The sequence below is a fragment of the Helicoverpa zea genome, chromosome 17, assembly GCF_022581195.2.
Source record: "Helicoverpa zea isolate HzStark_Cry1AcR chromosome 17, ilHelZeax1.1, whole genome shotgun sequence".
Lineage (NCBI taxonomy): Eukaryota > Metazoa > Arthropoda > Insecta > Lepidoptera > Noctuidae > Helicoverpa > Helicoverpa zea.
In genome coordinates this window covers 3,181,554-3,201,754 of record NC_061468.1, presented here as the reverse complement: position 1 = coordinate 3,201,754, position 20,201 = coordinate 3,181,554, and the positions used below count along the sequence as shown (strand labels likewise).

The following is a 20,201-nucleotide window of genomic DNA, read 5'->3' as shown; positions in this document are numbered from 1 at the left end:
GGTTCTTCATAATTTCAAGAAATAAAACAGCATTAAAAACATAAAACTAAGTTTATTACATCAATGAAAGATTCAAAACAATCCGTACTCGAGTTGCTCGCCCACGGTAAGATTGCTGACAAACTGTATGTTTTCCGCTACGTCATTGCACATCGCGGCCAGCCCTGTGACGCGACCCTCCTCACCAGGGTTGAAGTTGTATACCAACTAAAATATGTAGAAAACTTGAATATTAACACATTCCTAAAAAGAATTTTTCCTATGTCAACAACTTTTTTGGAGAGCATTCCAAGAAAAAAAACTATGTGAATTGTTCAGACGATCAAAATAGAAACTACCGGTTGACAACTAGGTATATAGGTCAGTAGACCAGTAGTGCCAAAGCCAGATTTGGGAAATTTTCTATGAAATGGTAGGGAGTGCTTACCGATAGAAACTCATCATAGGTTATCCAGCCGTCATTGTCAGTGTCTGCGTTATTGAACTTCTCCTTGCGGACATCCATACCGCTCTCGTCTCCTAGACTTTCCAGCACCGCCCCGCTGGATCGCGATTATGAAAACATAAATATCGATTATCCTACTACTTCCACACTACAACTGTTGTCTTTAAAATTAAGAAAAGTACTAATATTTTAGCAAAACTTACTGTTCTTTTTTAGAAATTAGTTACAATTTAACTACTTATGTATCCACTGTTTTACTAAGGAACTAAGGAATCCTTCGTGTGCTGGCTGCCAAGACAATTATTTTGATGGAAGTTAACGTCCGGGAACCCATTCGATTGGGAGAATATACTTTCAGGTTTAAGTAACATCAACTCATTTTCATAGTGAAATTCAGAAAAGTGTGACTAACAAATCATCGAATCCCAGCATCCCGTTGGACTGGTTGTCGAAGAGCAGGAACAAGCTGTGCAGGTTGGCGATGGTGACCTCGTTCCAGCCCGGGAAGCGCTCCACCACCTTCTGTATGCTCCATCTGCGGTCTTTCTCCTTCATCTCCTACGATACCAGCCCGATAGGTCATACACCGCGCATGCTTGCTTCTAAAGGTTTTATATTATTTAGGTACTACGATAGAATGCGTGCTGGTTTACATAGAAGGATTCGAGTACCTACTTAAGATTCGGTGATATATGTATTTGTTTTGGCAAACATGAATATATTAGGCGTCCACGGCCGATTTCGGCCACGGCGGCTGTTCTCATTTAAGGAGATCAGCCAGCTGCGCAGGACATATTATAGTGCACGAGCATTTGCGCAGACACAGGTGCACTTCCTATTCCTTCACTCTCATAACCCGATGGGACGGCAATCCGACACGACCGGAGATCTTGGCAGAATCAGGCGCAGGACCGACATTTACGTGCTCTCCGATGCACGGGTGAATCAATCACCAACTTCCAGACTACAGGCTGCTTTGTGAAAGTCTAAGAAAACCCACAAAGCGATTTCGGCCCGACCCGGGAATCGAACCCGAGACCTCGATCACAGCAGTCGCGCTTGCGACCACTAGACCAACGAGGCAGTCAACATGAATATGGACTGCCTAACTACCTATGTACCTAAGTTTTGGAGCATCTTTCTCAAACGAAATGTTACTTCGTCGTGCGTGATTTTGGAGTATATTTTTAACGAATTAGAATTATTTTATTCATTGTTTTGTGAATGGATCTTACTTGGTTATACTGACGCTGCTCCGCAAGTCGCGTGTAGAACAAATCGACCAATTTGTCGTAGTCTGTTTGTGTATTTCTCTGCAGTTCTCCCATTTTTCTATGCGGTTCACCTGACGCAGACAAGATAGTTTTACTGTGTATTGCCTTTTGTTTTTACTATGTACTCTTGAAAAATAGTAAGTCTTCAGTTTCCTAAGAAATGATTTAGCGTAGGTAGACACTTTGATACCTTTAAGTAGTGATTATTTGTTCTGGAGCATCGATCGAGTAGAAAGCTTAAATGACGAAGAACTTCCAGAATTTGACAATATATCGCTAATATTCATTTACCTATAGAGAGACAGCAGATTCTTATACGATTACCTGTAGCACTGAAATCCTCCTGTCTGTAGAAACAGATCGGTTTCCTCTTGACCGGGTACTCGAAGAATCTTCCCAAAGTGGAGAACATTGAACTAACATGATGCCCCATTTCCCCAAGATAAACCTTTATTGAACCTTCGCTCAAGTATGCAGTTATTTGAAGAGTTCAATTATATTTAGGAATCAAATATTTTTTTGATGTTTCCAATGTCATGAGAAAGTTTGGGCATTGACGTTAGGTAAATAATTCCAGACTTTTCAGGAATCGGTTTGGTTATGGTATGATACGCAAAGGTTTTATTCGTTTGTCAATAGTTCTTGCGTTTCAACAATTTCCCAGGAATTTCAGAAACCTGTAACAGTTTTACGAACGTTTGAAATCAGTTTTCATCTGGACCCAGTGTTTTCAGCTGTGCGCTAATTAGTCAGTAAATCAGTCAGTCAGACTGTTCAGTTTTTCACACGATGTTTTCACTATTGAAAGTAAAATGTGTCTTGTTATCAAAAGTGATAACTCCATTATTTTGCTGATAATTTATATTATAATTACTTAGTTATTTTTAAGACAAAAAATAATGTACGTTCTGATGGTGTACGTATAGGGCGAGTGTGCGGAGATAAATAAAAAACCATTTTCTATCAATCACTTGATTAATTTCTCATACAAAATTCATTTAAAAAATTTCAAAAATTTGACATTATATAGCGTCGTACATAAATTGATAGGATTATAAGGATGAATGTAATGTAATGATGAATGAATATGTACCGAAGGTAAAAATAATGTAAATGAAATACGGTAGGCAGTAAAATAGTCTAAATTAAAATATAGGAACGATCTAAAAAAATTCAGTCTCATTACACACATTTGAGATGATTACAATAATTACGTAAGCTAAGGTAGATAATATAATCCAGCGGGAATACCTGCGAGCCCCGCGGGTCTGAGAGCCGCGCGCCACACATTGCCGCAGATCGGCGACGCGGCTCACAGACGGCTCCGCAGATATCTCCGCTGGTCACTTATAATAGAATAAGACTGTTGTCCACTCGCTATGACAATTTGTAAGCTGGACTACACTACATGAATATATGTATATGCAATTGCTCAAGACGAACTAAACGTGACAGTGTTATGGACGCTTCTAACATTACGATCTAGAGAAAACTAAAAATTAAATAAAATAGTAGACAACAGGCTTCTAAAGCGGTGATCAAACCACCATTTCCACCATTCATGGTTACTTAATTCCGTCAGTCTTAAAAACTTTACAAAAAAGAGGTAGTTTCTGGTTGATCTTTGAACACCACTAAGCGCCTCGCGGGACGCTGGGAGCGGAGGCCGCGCCCGGCGCCCCGCGAGCCACGTGTACAAAAATTCTACTTACTGTTACACATTGATATTGACAATATCATTCACCCACCCTTTGCCGACGGTGAAACGTGCCAGCGTGCCATCTCGAGGAAACTGTTCAAACAAGAGAACATCACTTCATACAGTCTAATGCACGATGCACACTAGCTAGATTTACTGGCTTGTTGACGGTAGTTGACGTTTTGGCAGTTCTAGTTAGTTAACTCGCAGCAATTCAATTTGTCGCTCTCGTGCGCCAGTGGACTGAAGCTCGCTAGTGGACATTGTGCATTAGGTGTGTGGGTGTAACGAATAGAAAAGTCTGGTTGATGACCGTCACAGCTGGATCGTGTGACGTCTCGTCATAGTACGTCTTGTTAATATTTCTCAGACCCGTGTATACGTTAACGATTGTAAGAAGTGACCTTCTAGGGACACTCGCGAAGGGAAGATGAATGCACATAATTACCTACACTAAGACTAACACAACACAAGCTCCTAGTTAAAGTTACAAAAATAGCACGAAAATGGCTTATTACATTCGCTAAAATCTCATAATTGTATCATTATTATTATGCACTTTTGAGTGTTGCGTCTCAGTTCGCTCACACCTCTCACCACAACGTTGTGACGTGTCTCAACTGCTGAAATGTTCCGAATGCTTTTACAATAGTCGTGATAGACATCAAAAACTTGTACAAAAATTATCATTAAGATTCCAATAATCTTTAGTTCTCAATTTTATTGTATTTATCACAAAACCACAATTATACTGCTAGCAGCTAGCAGATCTCACAAAGTACACATCGCTTCACGACTAAATACTTCCAGATTGTGTGATATCTGCCAAGTGTGTTCACTTAGTTCTGACATGTGTCAAAGTGTATGCGCTAAGTAAAATATAGAGCACAGGGTCAGTGTGCGCACATGGTTGCAGTTCCTTTAAGTCTGGAACTAAGTAAACATACTTTAGAAATATCCACAGAATCATTTGAGTAACAAAACAATTTTAAATAAAACATAACCAAATTATATATCAAAATTAAATGCAGTCATAAAAATTAAGTAATGCTTCAGCAGCTTTCAGCTCAGTTCTAAAAAAACGACCTCGGGCCTCGTTGTTACCAATACTCGACTTTTCTGGTGAAATGATGAAGTGTATAAGGTCAAACATAGGTAACTTGTAGTTATGTGTGTGGTCAAAGATCAGCGCGTATTTACCCTTCATCAGTGGTGGGTGCTGGCAGCGAGGAGGACCGCCAGCACCGCACGGACCAGTACAACTTTGTTCACCCACGCCGCCGCACTCTACGAGTGCAGCGCGCACGATGGAGGGAGTTGCTTTGCAAACCCGTTACCTAAGTTTCAAACGACAATAGAATCAGTTTCTACTATAATTATGAGATTCGTTGTCGGCTAAAAAACATACTGTGATCAAAATCAAGAAATATATTGAAAGTATATAATAATGATAAAAAAATGCATTTCATGCAACACATTATTTTAAAAATAACGTAATACTTTAATAATGGCACTGAACAAAAAGTAAACGTTAATTCCATCACTTATTTGCTGGAAAAGATAAATATTTTATTATTAATTCATATGCGGAATTCGTCAACACCGTTAAGACGCAAGACACTGCACATATTTAACCTAACTATAACGCGTCGCTCGGCACGGCTCTCGCTCCACTATTTCAACTAACTTGGTGTTACAATATAGGTACGTGATTATCTTATTATATTAAGGTAAACAATTCACACTATTTTATTTACATTCCTGTATAAGAAAATAACGTTACGTCTATTTATGTACACTTAGTATGCGTTAACTGCAACAAGTTATGATGGGTACGAACTTATGCAACATGCATCGCAACATGTCAGGGGACGTTGGACGAACATATCCTACTAACTTAGTGGCAGTGACCTGGTTTTGTATTTGTGTATTTGAAACAAACCATTCCATTCACATTTCGATTAATTTATCTATAGTTCGGCCATTCAGAGAATGCGTTCCTGACACGTCGCGATTGAACTGACGACGTAACTTTGCAATGGCGTTGCAGTTACGATAAAAATATTTTTGCTGGTTGTTTACCGTTTTAACAATTGAGGAGCATTAAAACAACATTATTATATCAATAATCAATGAATGTTATTACGTCGTCAGTTCAATCGCGACGTGTCAGGAACGCATTCTCTGAATGGCCGAACTATAGTAATGTAATGGTCGCTTCCATTCGTCAAGCATCCGTGATCGTTCGCTACGTTGCATATTGCACACGTCTGCACTTAGCCTAATAGAAGCTTTGCTTCAAACTACAGATGCTGAATAAGAATAAATTCACTTTAAGTGGAATATAAACGTGATTATAATTAGTAGAAAAAGTTACGACACGGTTTCAGTACTATGTATATACTTTATAAATGTACAGTTAAGGTGAAGTTAACGTTTACAGCTTGTAATAAAAACAAGTCCGCAGACTTTTGATAGCTAAAACAAAAATAAAATTCTAAAACCTTGCAATAGTGAATACAGGTAAATAATAAAAGTATGAATCATGATCAAACTGCAAGTGACAATATGGCGAATGTATTGAATTTAGGCCAGTTTGCACGAAACTGCACGTTGGAGCGTCTTGTTCTGAGACCATTAACGAATACCAAATTTAGGTATCATTAAAAGTCTTACAAAGCGTAACAAGATTCCCACGCTAGCTACATTTTATAAAGAAGTCTTCTGAATAAATCTTAGCGTTTTAACGTTACACATTTGCAACTTGCTTCTAGATATTAATTATATATTTTTAAGTAGGTATTGATACTCTTTGCAAAAGGACATGGGTTTATTACAAGCTGCATCGTTAGATATGGCTTAAGGCGCTGCCGACACACACAGTGTACCGTATAACAAGAATATTTGTAATATATTTGTTTACTTATCCTATCAAAGGGAAAGACTGCTAAGAAATGCGAAAGCCGTACCTGCGCCTGCGTTCTTACACCACGAATAAATAAAACGCACCCGACATTATATCTACCGACATCATGTGACACATAGTCCTTCAAACAATAATTTTCCCATCTTAAGTAATTAATTTCAGACTCATATTCCAGTCAACGTTATCTATAATTATCAGTACCTTAATTTATTTCTACTGTCCACTCCGTTACTAGAAAATTTTTGTTTGAAGCATCGAATTTTAGGAATACCACATAATATTTAGAAGACTTACGCTACCATAATCCTAAGTACAAACGTGAAAATGTATCGCTAACCGTATATTAACTTACTTATTATGCATTAATTTAGTTTATTGGGAGATAGTCCTAGCGTTGATTACGCAATACACGAGCTAAATTACCGCGAAGGGATAACGAGGGCCGCCGGACAAACTACGCCGCGCAGGAATTACTCAGTACTAATTCGGAGCAAGAGAGTTATTCACCGGCTATATCGACGGCAGTAATGGCGACGCAAGCCCAACTAGTCGACACAATCGCGAGCTGCTACTGCGCCTCCAACCAACTGCCCAACACAATTAGCTATTATAATGAGGGCACATTGAAACACTTACTACTTGCAAGCATAGTTTGTCCACGGAAGCCTTTCCAATTAAGTGAAGCTTAGTTTATTTCAATTCACTATAAATTTGATTTACTTACATATATTTTGGGGTCTAACAAGCTGTAACAGTATTATATAACGCGAATCTAAAGCTTAATGGAGGAAAGTATTTTGCAAAACGAGTATGGCGACGAATATTTTAGGGTTCTGTTTGAGATGCACCCCCTGCTCATTTCGAAGCCTGCTCGGAAAGGAAACGCTCTCAAACATAAGCTTGCCTCGAGGCGAGGCGCGAGGCAGAGCACGAAATTAAACTCGAGGCTCAATCAAAGCCACAGGCATACCGCACATTTCATTGAGAACAAAAGCTTCCCCCCACCCAGCTCTCGATAGTGACACAAGATATTATACAATATAAGATTAAATCCCGTATAATATACATGGTTTTCACACAATCTGTGTTATCTGAACAATTCTCTAACTACATTTCATCAAAAACTATTTCATAACAGCAAATTGTTTGCAAACGATAAATTGTAGGATAACTTAGATCAGACATTGTTTTTGAGACTTGAGGCTAGAAAAAAATAATATAAGTATGATAGAATACGGTAACAGATCCAGGCTAGGGAAGTGTGTCAAATTATTGAAAACCATGACGGGAGAAACAGTGCACACAATCTAATACAACGTTACTCGAGTGTCGACTTACCGTCTCGCATGCAACTAAACTTACAGTTAAATTATTTACCTAACAATTCATTACATTAAGTGAACACATACTGACTGAACACATAGGGATTTTATATCGAAGTTACCTAACATACGTTTTGAAAAATATCATATCAATTTAATAGTTTTTTTTTTTATTCAAAAAGAATTTCACTATAATATTTGAACTAATACAAAATTTTGTATACGACCACGCGAATAAAAACTAATTGAAAATAATTCATAATTTAGATATAGATTATTATCTATAAATTAGCTAAGAGTGAGAGTGCGCGGCCCGAGCGTGTGTGAGCACGCACTCACGACGCTACCCGACTGTAGTCCGCGGGCTCCGTACCAACCGTACCTACACCTCATACCGACAACTGCCACAATATTGTATATCAAAGTAAATAAATAATTAAAATAGAGCGCCATGCCATCGTCATACTCAATCCTAATTCATTTCTAACGTATTTGACCCGATCAAGCCGGCAGTCAAAGTTTTGCGACACAAAGAAAAATTACGAAATATAAAATAAAAAAACTTTCACATTTTACGTATGAAAATAAAAATATCACGTCTCATAAGCAAATACGACGAAAGGATCATCAGCTTAGATTCCCAACGAGGAAGGTTCGTATATTTGCCGAGTGTTACAATAATACTTAGAATTTTGGTTTGTTACGCGCGACACCGCACACCACGAGCCGCGGCCGCCGCCGCCGGCTCCGGCGCAACTCAACATCTTTAAGACAGTCTTCTAAAGTCAGTCTTAAAGTTTTATTGCATTGATTTTTGCTCATCCATACATTTTCTCATCCCATCGTATCAAGCCACGAAAACAAACAGAAGAAGCCATCGAGCGATAAGAAGTAACTAATACGAACGTAAGGAAGACGAGCGACAGTGCGCGAGCGCACCCACCGCCGCGCGCCCAACTATTATAAAATATTATATGCACCTAAATCATTATGCAAAATAACTTATCATAAAAATACATATCAACGTCTGCATTAATTAATTAACCAAGTTAAAAAACGCAAAATGTAACATTGTGGAAAAATACTTTTCAAGTTATCCTTTAATTTATCTCACATAAAAACATCTTTTACATCACATTGTGATTCTCTATAATAGTTTATCTTTACGATTTCTCTATTCGATTATATTAGCGATACATCGCAGGGATCGGACCGGAGAGTACATTATAAGTAATCGACATTAAATATTTAGTGCACCGACTATGAGTTTGGTGTTGTTCTACAGTTATACAGATTAATGATAGCTATTTATAATTGCGGCATCTAAATTACATCGTAAATTACACTGCAAACATTGTTTGGTCCTTAGAGACTAGTCAAATACGGAAACGAAAATCAAAGTACTGGTAACGAAAAAATACATCAGGACTCATGGAGAGCATGGTGTGCACATCGGCGCTTACGTCAATGGGCAAACTATATCTCCGCGCAAGCTATGCTCGATTGAATTTTTCCAAACGTTAATAATAAAATTGGCACATTCTCAAATAAATCACAAATAAAACGAAACAAAATAAAATACGGCGGACCTTAGGTCCACGAACTTAGTTGGCCTTAACATTAGGTACATAATATAATATAATTAATATACTTTGATGTATTGCTTGCCGTGGGAGGAGATGTCGCGCGCGGTGTCGGGCAGCGTCTCGAACAGCACCACGAGGTAGCCCTCGGGCGTGAGCGCCACGTCGCTCGGCCGGTCCTTGTCGTCCAGGCCGGGGCTCTTCAGGTCCACGGCCCACAGGATGCGCAGCTCCGACGTAAACACTAACACTCGGTGGTTCTTAGAATCAGCGACTATGATACGTCCGTCGTCGTCAGTCACTATCCCCGAAGGGCGGTTAAGTTCACCGATTCCAGAACCTTCACGACCCACACAGTGTAGCACTTTAGACAATGTAGGGTCCACCATTAACAGACGATGATTTTCAAAGTCCGAAACTATAATATTGCCCGATGTCGTAAAACACACACCTCTAGGAGTCGTTGGTCCTTTGAGCATTTTAGCCGGGTTAGCACCTTCAAACACGAACTTAGTTATGTAAGTTCCGTCACTGGTAAATAGTTGTATGCGGTGATTACGCGTGTCAGTCACAACAATATTACCTAAGGTATTAACGGCAACATCCCAAGGATATTGAAACTGTCCACATTCCTTGCCGAAGGAACCAAACTTGAGAATGAAGTTGCCGGAAGATGTGAATATTTGAACTCTGTGATTATCTTTGTCTATAACAATGATGCGTCCGTATGTGTCCGTGGTGATACCGGCTGGAAGATCAAATTCTCCAGGTCCTGTGCCTTTAGATCCAAACATTGTCTTAAATTCACCTCTATTACTAAATATCTGAATACGATTATTTCTTCTATCGGCAACAATGATATTTCCTTCTCTATCTACACAAAGGCCCCATGGTCGGGACACTTGACCCTCATCCTGTCCTTCCCGAGCAAATGAGAACATGGGTACTCCAGGAACAGGGCTTCTTGTAGGCCTCACTGACACCGACATCCAATACCCGGGTATCGCTTGACCAATACCGCGAGCTGGATTCGAATCCATGGTTAAACTTGATGTAATGCTGTGGTCGTAATAATTAGTCGATCGCGTATGTGATCCAGTATAATCTGGTAATGATCTCAAGCTGCTGGATCCGGACATGTTATAGTTGAGATGCTGAAAACTCTGCGCCGACTGTAATGACTGCAGCGATAATAACGACTGGCGAGATTGTATCGATGATGTAGAACTGAGCGAGTGCAATGAACTAGATGGTGCCGATTGTACGTCGCACTGTCTTTTCAACTGATCCACTAAGTCGTAATTAGGAGGGATGAACACGATTCGTTCCTCGGTCACATACATGTTTTTAAACATGCAAGAAAAATAGTCAACTTGAGCTCTTCCTTTTTCTTTAGCCATAAATAGGTCGAGCCCTTCAGAATCCATACTGCGTACTAGAGTCTCGTTTGTATGGGCCAGTCCGGCTAGAATACCTCTTAGTGTATTCATATGGTCTGTTAATTCGTTCATTTTAGCTTGACGCATCTTTTCTACTTTATCCAATAAATATTTCTCTCGGTCTTCGATCGCCTGGGCGTAACATCGCATAGCCTTTCTTATTTTCATATTCGCCTCTGCCGTTTCCTTCTCATAGGCTTTGGACATGGCCACAGCGCGATCTATAGCTGTTTTTATTGCTTTTGTGCCCGTCTTCGTGTCTTCTATCGCCCTAAACACACCAATACGACACATGTCAAGAGCTCCTTTAATGGGCGTATAATTATGATCTTTATGCACCCATAGCGTGCACTCTTGACATATAAAGATGATGCAAGGTTCACAGTAATATCTAACAGGATCGCCGTGTATCTCACAGAACATGATTTCCTTCTCGTTATTCACCGAGTTAGGCCTGGCACCGATTGGTGATATCTGGTGTATGGGTAGCAGCGTGTGCTCTCTCAGTTGGCAGTCCGACGTCACTTTGTGACAACATTCATGACAAAATAGATCATTGCACTCGAGGCAGCGAGTGGTCGGCGTGCGCTCTTCGCAGCGGAAGCAGGTGATGGACACAGACGAAGACGTGCCCGGAGAGCCGCTCGAGTTGTCTTCTTTGGATTGATGCTGATGGTTGTTATTGGAGGTAACGTTGTACTCACGACTGATGGGTCCGAGTGGATTCTGCAGTGAGCTGCACGCCGGCAATGCCCAAATGTCGTAAGGCATGCTGGACGATGCCGAGGTGGATGCTCCGGTTTGTAGGCTTGATGGTTTATTCATGTTCTCGAGAAGGTTGCATATGATGTGCGTCATGGCGAGCGGATCCTCCTGGTCGTTGGAACTGTGACCAGAGCCGCTGGCCGTAGACGTCGATGGCAGGCTCGATGCAAGCGACTGCGTCAGGTTAGCAAACGACGTCATTCTTCACGTCTTTCGTTACGTCATCAGAACTGTAACAAATAAACGCGATGTTATTTTCGTAAAACACTGGGAGGTATTAATAATCATGACGATTTTGGGAGGCGATGCTTTGTAAATTTCCACATGATTATCTTGTTAGTAGGAGGTTTTATTAACTTAGACCTTTCTACGAGATGGGATGTTATTTTTATTTGGTCCTAGAATTTTAATTAAACACATTTTCTGATTTAAGTGGTTCACCAAAAATACCGCTAAAAGTATATGTTGTATACAAAGTTTAATATGCCCTAAATCAACGTTTGTAATTTACTAACTTCCTGATGTACTTACATTTAAAAAAACGCTAACAACATAATTAACACAACTCGGTATTCTGTAACTATCACTGACACAATAACACAACAACTATTTGCTAAAAATAAAATGAATTAACTAATAACAAAATGGACGCAGAAGCGCACCCTATCGATGCTTCTGCTATGAACTGATGGTTGCACTGAATCTTTTCATATGGTGCAGTTTGCGAAAAAAATCCATCCCAAAATCTTTTGTGCGCGCCCTACCACTACCCCTTGTGATATCGTAGGTAGTGAGAGAGCGAGACAGCAACACTTAATAGACGAGGGTGCGATAGAGAAGCTTAGTGTGTCGCATTCCAAAATTTTCCATAATTTAGATAAGGAGGTTTACTATGATTAGGGTTGGCAAGGAAAGGGACGCCGTAGTCAAAGAGAATTCGCAAGTGTTTGGAATTTTTCCATGGTTCCGTGTTCAATGTAGGAATCTATAGTATACTAGCTTTTGCCCGCGGCTTCGCTCCCGTCAACTGACTTCTCTACTTTACCCTATTTTTTTTTTTCATAAAAACCTTCTCCTGACAATAACAAACACAACAAAAAAAGAATTAGCCAAATTGGTCCAGGCGTTGTTGAGTTATGCGCTTACCAACACATTTTGCGATTCATTTTTAGGGTTCCGTAGCCAAAATGGCAAAAACGGAACCCTTATAGTTTCGTCATGTCCGTCTGTCCGTCTGTCCGTCTGTCCGTCTGTCACAGCCGATTTACTCGGAAACTATAAGTACTACAGTGATGAAATTTGATGGGAATATGTGTTGTATGAACCGCTACAAAAATATGACACTAAATAGTAAAAAAAAGAATTGGGGGTGGGGCCCCCCATACATGTAACTGAGGGATGAAATTTTTTTTTTCGATGTACATACCCGTGTGGGGTATCAATGGAAAGGTCTTTTAAAATGATATAAAGTTTTCTAAAAAACATTTTTCTTAAAGTGAACGGTTTTTGAGATATCAGCTCTCAAAGTCGTAAAAAGTATGTCCCCCCCCCTCTATTTTTATAACTACGGGGTATAAAATTCTAAAAAAAATAGAGGTGATGCATGCTAATTAACTCTTTCAACGATTTTTGGTTTGATCAAAGTATCTCTTATAGTTTTTGAGATAGGTTGATTTAACTGTAATTTACGGAACCCTTCGTGCACGAGTCCGACTCGCACTTGGCCGGTTTTTATATTATAGATGTATTATTTTGTATAGGACTTTCTCATCAGAGATAGTAACGACTTGGAAGCATACATGTAATCTTGGTTATTCGAAACCAAACCCAGAATCACACTTTGCCAGAACAGCAACAAACTATGACGCTACGAATATTTGTCACTATCGAATGGTATAATTGTACGAGCGGATGTGGAACAGAGACTACAACTAGTTGTCATAGAAGAGAAAGGGACAGCGACTATTTCCTATTATCGAGATTTTGTATTTTGGGAGGCGCAGCGGTGGCAACACATGCACCGTGACCTTGTGCGGCGAGTGCGCGTGAGGTAGGTCTGGGTAGACCCTGCCGCGGCCATCTTGACGCCCCCGCGCTCCCCGAACTCTGTAGAAGTGCGTAGGGTGCCGAAAATCGATGCCTTCCCTAACCCCTACTTTCTACGAAGGGCGAAACCGCGGATAAAAATGTTGTAATAATATATAACGATAAAGGACTCGATTGAGAGGGCTACCAACAGTGGTACAAGGCTAGGGAAAAATTCGATCTCATTTCACGACAATACTCAATTTTGATTTATTGTTTGTATTTGGATCAAAAACCCTTATCTCAGCTTACATAAATCAAAACTTAAATGTAAGAATTTAGAAAAATCCTAGACAAGGCATCAATCTACACTAAAATGCCCGAATTCATATTGAATGTGACGCTTCAAAGCGCTGATGAGAGGAATTTAGAGACTATCCACTATAAAGGGATTTGCATTCCATCCCTCTAAGGCTCAAAGGCCCAAATATTTTCACGAATAAAATTGCTGAAAAAGACGTAGTAAAAAAAGGAAGCCTATTTTGAAGTTTTGAATTTGGAACGTAGTAAAAAAAATTACACTAATTAGGACCGTCTTCTATTTGTCTGCCTTTGTTATTTTTATATCGCTTTTTGGTGACAAATAGTTTTGGTAGGTACTGCCAGGTATGTTATCGTTATTTTGGGAACTGTGATTCAGGACAGTCAACAAAGTAAACCACAAACTTTTCCAGTAAAATTGGACCAGGTACAATGTTTTTCAATCTATGTTGAATGCTGCTACGTAGATTACGAGAGGCGATTGAAGGAGATCGTCCGGAATAGACTCCATAGACTATGGACCAGTGACGCCATTTTACGTGTAAGATAACACTTACAATGTAACGCGCTGATTACATAGCCATAAGTAGAAATAAACACGCCAATACGCATGAAAGAAATCAATCGTACAACTCATTAACAAAAGACATTGATTAAACAATATTCAAGGTACCTGCAAAACTTAAGCATGGTTCAAAAAGGTTACTCGCACAATAAAATAAATACAGGTGAAAGAAATGAATTGACATAGTAAATATGTACTACAATGAACCTTTCATTACGTACATGCACCGTTTTCTAAGTGCAGGTAACGTTCTTTGTACATTTGTAGAAAAAAATGAAAGCTGACGTTTTTTCTGTGGGTATGAGGTGAAACAATAGGTTTGCGCAGATCGGGCTTGTAACGATGGTGCTCGCCCACCGCCCTTCTTAATGGCACAGTGGTAGCTAACATTCGAATGATATTCTACTTTGATTTAATTTTGCTTATGTCTGCGGTCAGAAAATTCTGCCACATTCAGCAGCATTGCAGTTTTATCGTGCCAACCCCTTTGTCATAACAAGCATTTTTTCTAAAAATGGCAAAACACAGTACCTAATACTTACCGTTATCAACATTTAGCACCTTTCTGGCTTTGAATCAAACAACTTGGTTATCATCCATAAAATATTACTACAACAGAATACGTCATACTTTAGGGAACATGACGTAACTTTCAAACTAGGAAAATACCTTATAAATAATACAATGTAAACTACGCAGGTTACCGGGCCAGTACAGAAACTTTATCAACTTTTCCGTAGTTGGCCGAATCTGTTCTAGCAACTTCGTCAAAACATTGAGCACCGCTGGGCCACGCTGGAGAAATCTACCTGAATGGACGGCCAGTTGTGCGCACACTCGCTACCAACCAAGTTCCATTAAAAATTATCTACAAACAGCTGAATATTCCAAACAGTTTTGTTTTCAAAATCTATTAATTAATAAAACATGAATGGCCTGAATTAATATAAATCGCTACTGAAAAAAATCTCAGCGTTGTTTTAGCAGTAACACATGTTTTTAGCAGTGGCGGTATATTTTGACTACGTGAATCACAGTCCGTCAGTTGAGTAGTATCGTTGAAACCTGACACCCACTGCTACATCTGCCTCGCATTCTACGCCGATTATTATGAGTAAATGTGATATGAGCTGGTACATAGGTCACAAATCGAGCGGATTTCCCTGAACGTAACAATTAGAAATTAAACCTTGACCATTCACTAACTCCTAAACTGATGGTCTAATGTTTTGGAAGTAAAATGCCCAGCTTTTTTAAGCATTTGTTTTCGATCAGCCGAGATTTAATGGCAAGTCCGGGTTCCCAAAGCGCAAATAAATAAACTAGCCGTGTGGTCCCGCAGCCGAAAATGTTGCTATCCCATCACGTACCGGTGTTGTAAAGGGCAGGCTCATCTAGTGGAATTTATTTGTATCCGTACTAATAATATTGAGCATCTTTAATTGGGTCTTAAAAGTAGTGATGGCGTAGAAATGAATGGACCTAAAGTTATTAACTTAATTAATCATCATTCATTGCAAAGAAATATTTTTTCAATGAATTGTAATTTTTCAAAATTCATGATTCTTATTTTGTTCTATCCTCACATAATCAAACTTGGGAGACATGATTATTATTTATTTTAGCTGAGATTATTATTATTTTTTTTCGCAAGTCCGTTAATTATTTGTTAGTTTAATAATAAACTGTAAATAACATATTTACCTGATCATAGTACGAACTAAACCCGTCTCGGAATGCGGCAAAACTTCACTAGGAAGTGTTTGGCGGAACAGGAAACGGCTGTTATCCCACCGGGATACTGTCCTCTTTGAGACCGAGCACCTTGCTTTAATCATTACATACCAGATAATCTGGGTAACTATTTACTTCTTTAAGTTTCTGCCAAACCTAGAGTTGATTAACGTAATCAATTGCTGGAAAAGGTGAAATTGACCGATTGTAAGCTGTGGGTACCTTACAACGAATGTTTTATTAGGTATCTATACTATCTCAGTAGATAAGTAACAGGAAAGTTAGTGATAACATTTAACTATAATAGCCTGAAATTCAGGCTTACCTTTCAATGTCAACGATTGTCCGAATCGAAATCCATCCCAATTCATTTTGGTAGAAAATGAATTCGGACATGAAGACAACAAAGATTTTTAATAACAAATTCTTCATAGGAACATACGTAAATAAAGCCTGATGTAACACTATGGAAATAGGCCCGTGACTCAGCTTTAAAGAAATAATTTAATCAATTATCAAAAGCACTGATATCATCGATATTATCGCAACTATCAGGTTAACAAAGGAGTTTACATGTGACGTACGAGTACATACGTCGAGGGCTTCCCGGAGCTCTGTCATTAGGAAGAAAGTTCACATTATTCCGTTTATTGATACGGTTCAAGATAATTTTTCGTTTTCGGCACATTTCTCAATTACCCTAACAAAAGTTTTACCCAAATTATAAATATTATTTTCCAAATAAACTTCACCTTCAGAGGTCAACTCTTATCCAACGGTATGTAGGACTTCCCCAATTGCCATTTCGCCTCAGTCTTCATGATATATTCGAGCTACCTCGAGTATTGAACCGAGCTAGTTCCCAGACTAAACGAATATATTAGCTGGCTAGACTTGTTGCTCATTCTGGGACCTAGTTTTAATAGCCATGACCCTGTCGCTAGATTTTTAATACTTGCGTTCATAGAAAAACAAGCTGTGTTTGGGTTCAAAGAACTTGTTTCATAAATCGTGACACTTCGTCCTTTTTGAAGTCAAATAATCATAGAAACTGCGTTTCAATTCTATCAAGATTCAGGCTTCTTATCGTAGCTATGGTTTCGTATGTTTGTCCAGTGTGTGCGTCAAACTATTTGTGTATACGCACGCACTCGGTTTAATTGGGAGGGTCAACAGCAACATTAGTGATGCATCGTGCGTTGCCAGAATAGTCAGAAAGTGCTGCGCCCTCTATTGTATTGATTTTTACTCGTTTGTTATAAATGATCGAGACATGTTATGGAACACTTCACGACCGAGTCTACGAGTGTAACAATTTCAAACGGTTGCGAGATTTTTGGTCTTTTAGTACATTTTCGACTTTAACGGAGATTTTAGCAAATACGCAGATAAAGCCCCAAGTATTTAATGAATTCATGAATAATGTAGTGTACGCATAGATAAAATTAGAGGGGTGCAGACCACTGGCGTTAGCGTATCTTAGTAACCCTTTCCGTTTATAGATTTTTCGACAAGCGTGGGACGAGAAGCAGCTGATACCACAATAATAGACAATCGAGAGATGCTTCATAAAGGATCATGTTACTAAACGAACTTTGAGAAAATTTAAACAAGCTGTGTTTTAGATATGTTCGAGAATCTAGAGATTTGGTCTCGATTTGAAACTTAAGGGTTATTTATTCTCTTTGGGTCCAGACTTCTAAGACCTGCGTTCAAGAATAGTATCACATACGTTGAAGTCAAAGACGAAACATCGGCATCCGAGTAATTGAATACGTAGTACGCACGTTTCAAGAATCGGAGATATCGTCGATGCGCAGTACAGTAATATAGTTATATACATATAATTGCGGAGCCCGTTTGAGGGGTGAGCAGCGCTTGGCGCATGCGATCTCGCATCCCGGGGGTAGGCAGGATTACCTTGCTTGAGATTACGACAAATATGCCCCCTTACACAGCTAGAAATCAATAGTTTTCCTTAATCAACACTTGGGGTAAAGCTCCCTTTTGTTTTAAAGGGCGAACTTTTCTGTATTGTTTCGAAATTTAAAAAAAATGACATTGTTTGGTAAGCTCTTGAAACTCTTGAAGTTATGGAAACTTTTCGTTTTTCTTCTCACAAAGAAAAAACATAAAATTCAATGAGTAGAACTTTGTAATATTTGTGGCGTCAATTTGGCACGTAATAAAATAAGACAGATCCAACAAATAACAATCAATAAGTATAACAAAAACTTGCTACCAAAACATAATTAGCAACATACAAGTATTTTGTTTCAACTACAACTACATGCATAAACTTAATGAGTTCCTATTTTAAATAAAGAAAACAAATTATTGAAAAAGGAATGATAAAAAAAAACATATTCCATTATCATTAGCCAGTTGCCTATAATTGTATGTCTCGAGTCACTGCAATGCAAGTCTCAAAAGTCCTTGCACCGAGGTCATTGATTTACTGATACAAATTACTATGCAATGTGTGCACATAGATTAAGACAGGCAGTTGATGATCCACAAAAACAGCCATCATATTTGCATTTTAAATTCAAATTATCATGTTGTAAAATCAGCTATTAATTTTTATTCACTGATTATTGGAATTATAGCTATTTTTTCAGTTATTAAAATAGTATTTTTATTATAATGATCTGATCATTTAACTTGTCAAATGCAGCAGAAAGGAGGTTGAAAACTAATACTGCTTACTTTAGCAAATCATATTAAAATAAATACAAATTAATATATGAACAAAGTAATAGGTATATTCAAACAATGTAAAATGTGCTAAAAAGATGACTACATAAGCACATTAGGTGTCAGTTATTAAAATTATTGTTCACTGGCTTGCAACAGAGGTCATTGACCTCTCACCTCAATGGCTCATGCAAACATGAATTTGTAAAAAATATATAATATTTATGTTAAATAAAGGGCATTATTCAATATCATAAAGGCTGGCTACAAAACTTGTTTTCACAACCCTCTTTCAATAGTGTTTGCAATCATTGAAAAATAAGTTTTTTTTTATGATAAATAATAATACAATTCAAAAGTAGAATGGTCATTCTAAAATTTGAATCTTACTTTTTCTATTGACCAATGACAAGCATTTTTTTTTATTATGGTGGAAAATCTTTATTCAAGATCAATATTGTTACTCTACCTTGAACTTTGAAGAGGGAAAGTGAAAAGGCCATGTTGTTATTGACTCTGTTTTAAAGTTAAGTTTTCCACAATCTCTTTTCAGATGTTGTGTACCTTCATCTTAAAAATATTAATTATGACCTTTATAACATGTAAGGTTTTGGAATTATTATAAGTCTTTGTTTTCTTAAACAATGGTGTTTTTTTGTTGCATATCTTAACAAAACATTGATTTCATTTTAACCTTACCACTTCTAATATTACAAACTATTTTGCCACACTGCCTTCTCTGCTCAAATACTTAAAGAAGGCCAGGTAAACTAGAATTTTCTCTGATCAATTTTTATACCCTACTTTTATTATTTTTAAGAAAAAAAATGTACCACCCTAATTAGCATTTTACAAGCAAGAGTTGGAAACTGATTATTCCTCATTATTATTGAGGGTTTTATCAAAATAAAAATGAATCGCGAGCACGGTCTCCAGGTCCTTTACAATGGAAATGCACGGAGAGATAAAATGATTCATCGCGGTACCTACCGATACTTACCAAAATATCTTCAGTCCTTGTGGGAGAACCGCTGAATCACAAGTAAACATACGTACTACGCAATAATACGTACACACTTTACATTGTCCATTTAAAACGTATCTTATTTGTCCCGTCAAAGATAATTATTCACGAAAATATTTTCTACGATGCAGGTAGATTGCACAAAGATAGCTTTTACAACGCCAATCAATATTTTAGCATGTAACATTGATTCAGATAATTTTATTGCACTAATTTTAAATACTGCTGAGCATCACAATCGCCTTTATTTCGCAATTATCGTTTAAATTTATTTATTATCTTATAATAACACCGTAAAAACATCAGCGGTGAATGAACGATCAATTGATTTAAAAAAGATATTTCCCTTGTTTATGGAAAGTTGACAACAATAGAGATGCCA

The 20,201-nt window shown here is 38.2% G+C and overlaps 1 protein-coding gene across 3 annotated transcripts; it reads right to left on the bottom strand.

The window, feature by feature from the left end:
* Positions 1 to 32: 32 nt before the first annotated feature.
* Positions 33 to 20,150, bottom strand: LOC124638189 (protein wech). Of its 3 annotated transcripts, XM_047175086.1 has the most exons (6): positions 19,796 to 20,150; positions 2,044 to 2,396; positions 1,681 to 1,790; positions 858 to 1,003; positions 428 to 542; positions 33 to 207 (listed from the first exon to the last, which is right to left on the bottom strand). In XM_047175086.1, the coding sequence occupies exons 2-6, from the start codon at positions 2,150 to 2,152 to the stop codon at positions 73 to 75; spliced, it is 615 nt and encodes a 204-aa protein (XP_047031042.1). In that variant the 5' UTR covers positions 2,153 to 2,396; positions 19,796 to 20,150; the 3' UTR covers positions 33 to 72. The 3 variants fall into 3 exon arrangements, with proteins under 3 accessions (XP_047031042.1, XP_047031040.1, XP_047031041.1); XM_047175084.1 differs by lacking the exons at positions 33 to 207; positions 428 to 542; positions 858 to 1,003; positions 1,681 to 1,790; positions 2,044 to 2,396 and adding an exon at positions 7,074 to 11,683; XM_047175085.1 differs by lacking the exons at positions 33 to 207; positions 428 to 542; positions 858 to 1,003; ... (1 more) ...; positions 2,044 to 2,396; positions 19,796 to 20,150 and adding exons at positions 7,074 to 11,683; positions 11,985 to 12,134.
* Positions 20,151 to 20,201: the final 51 nt, after the last annotated feature.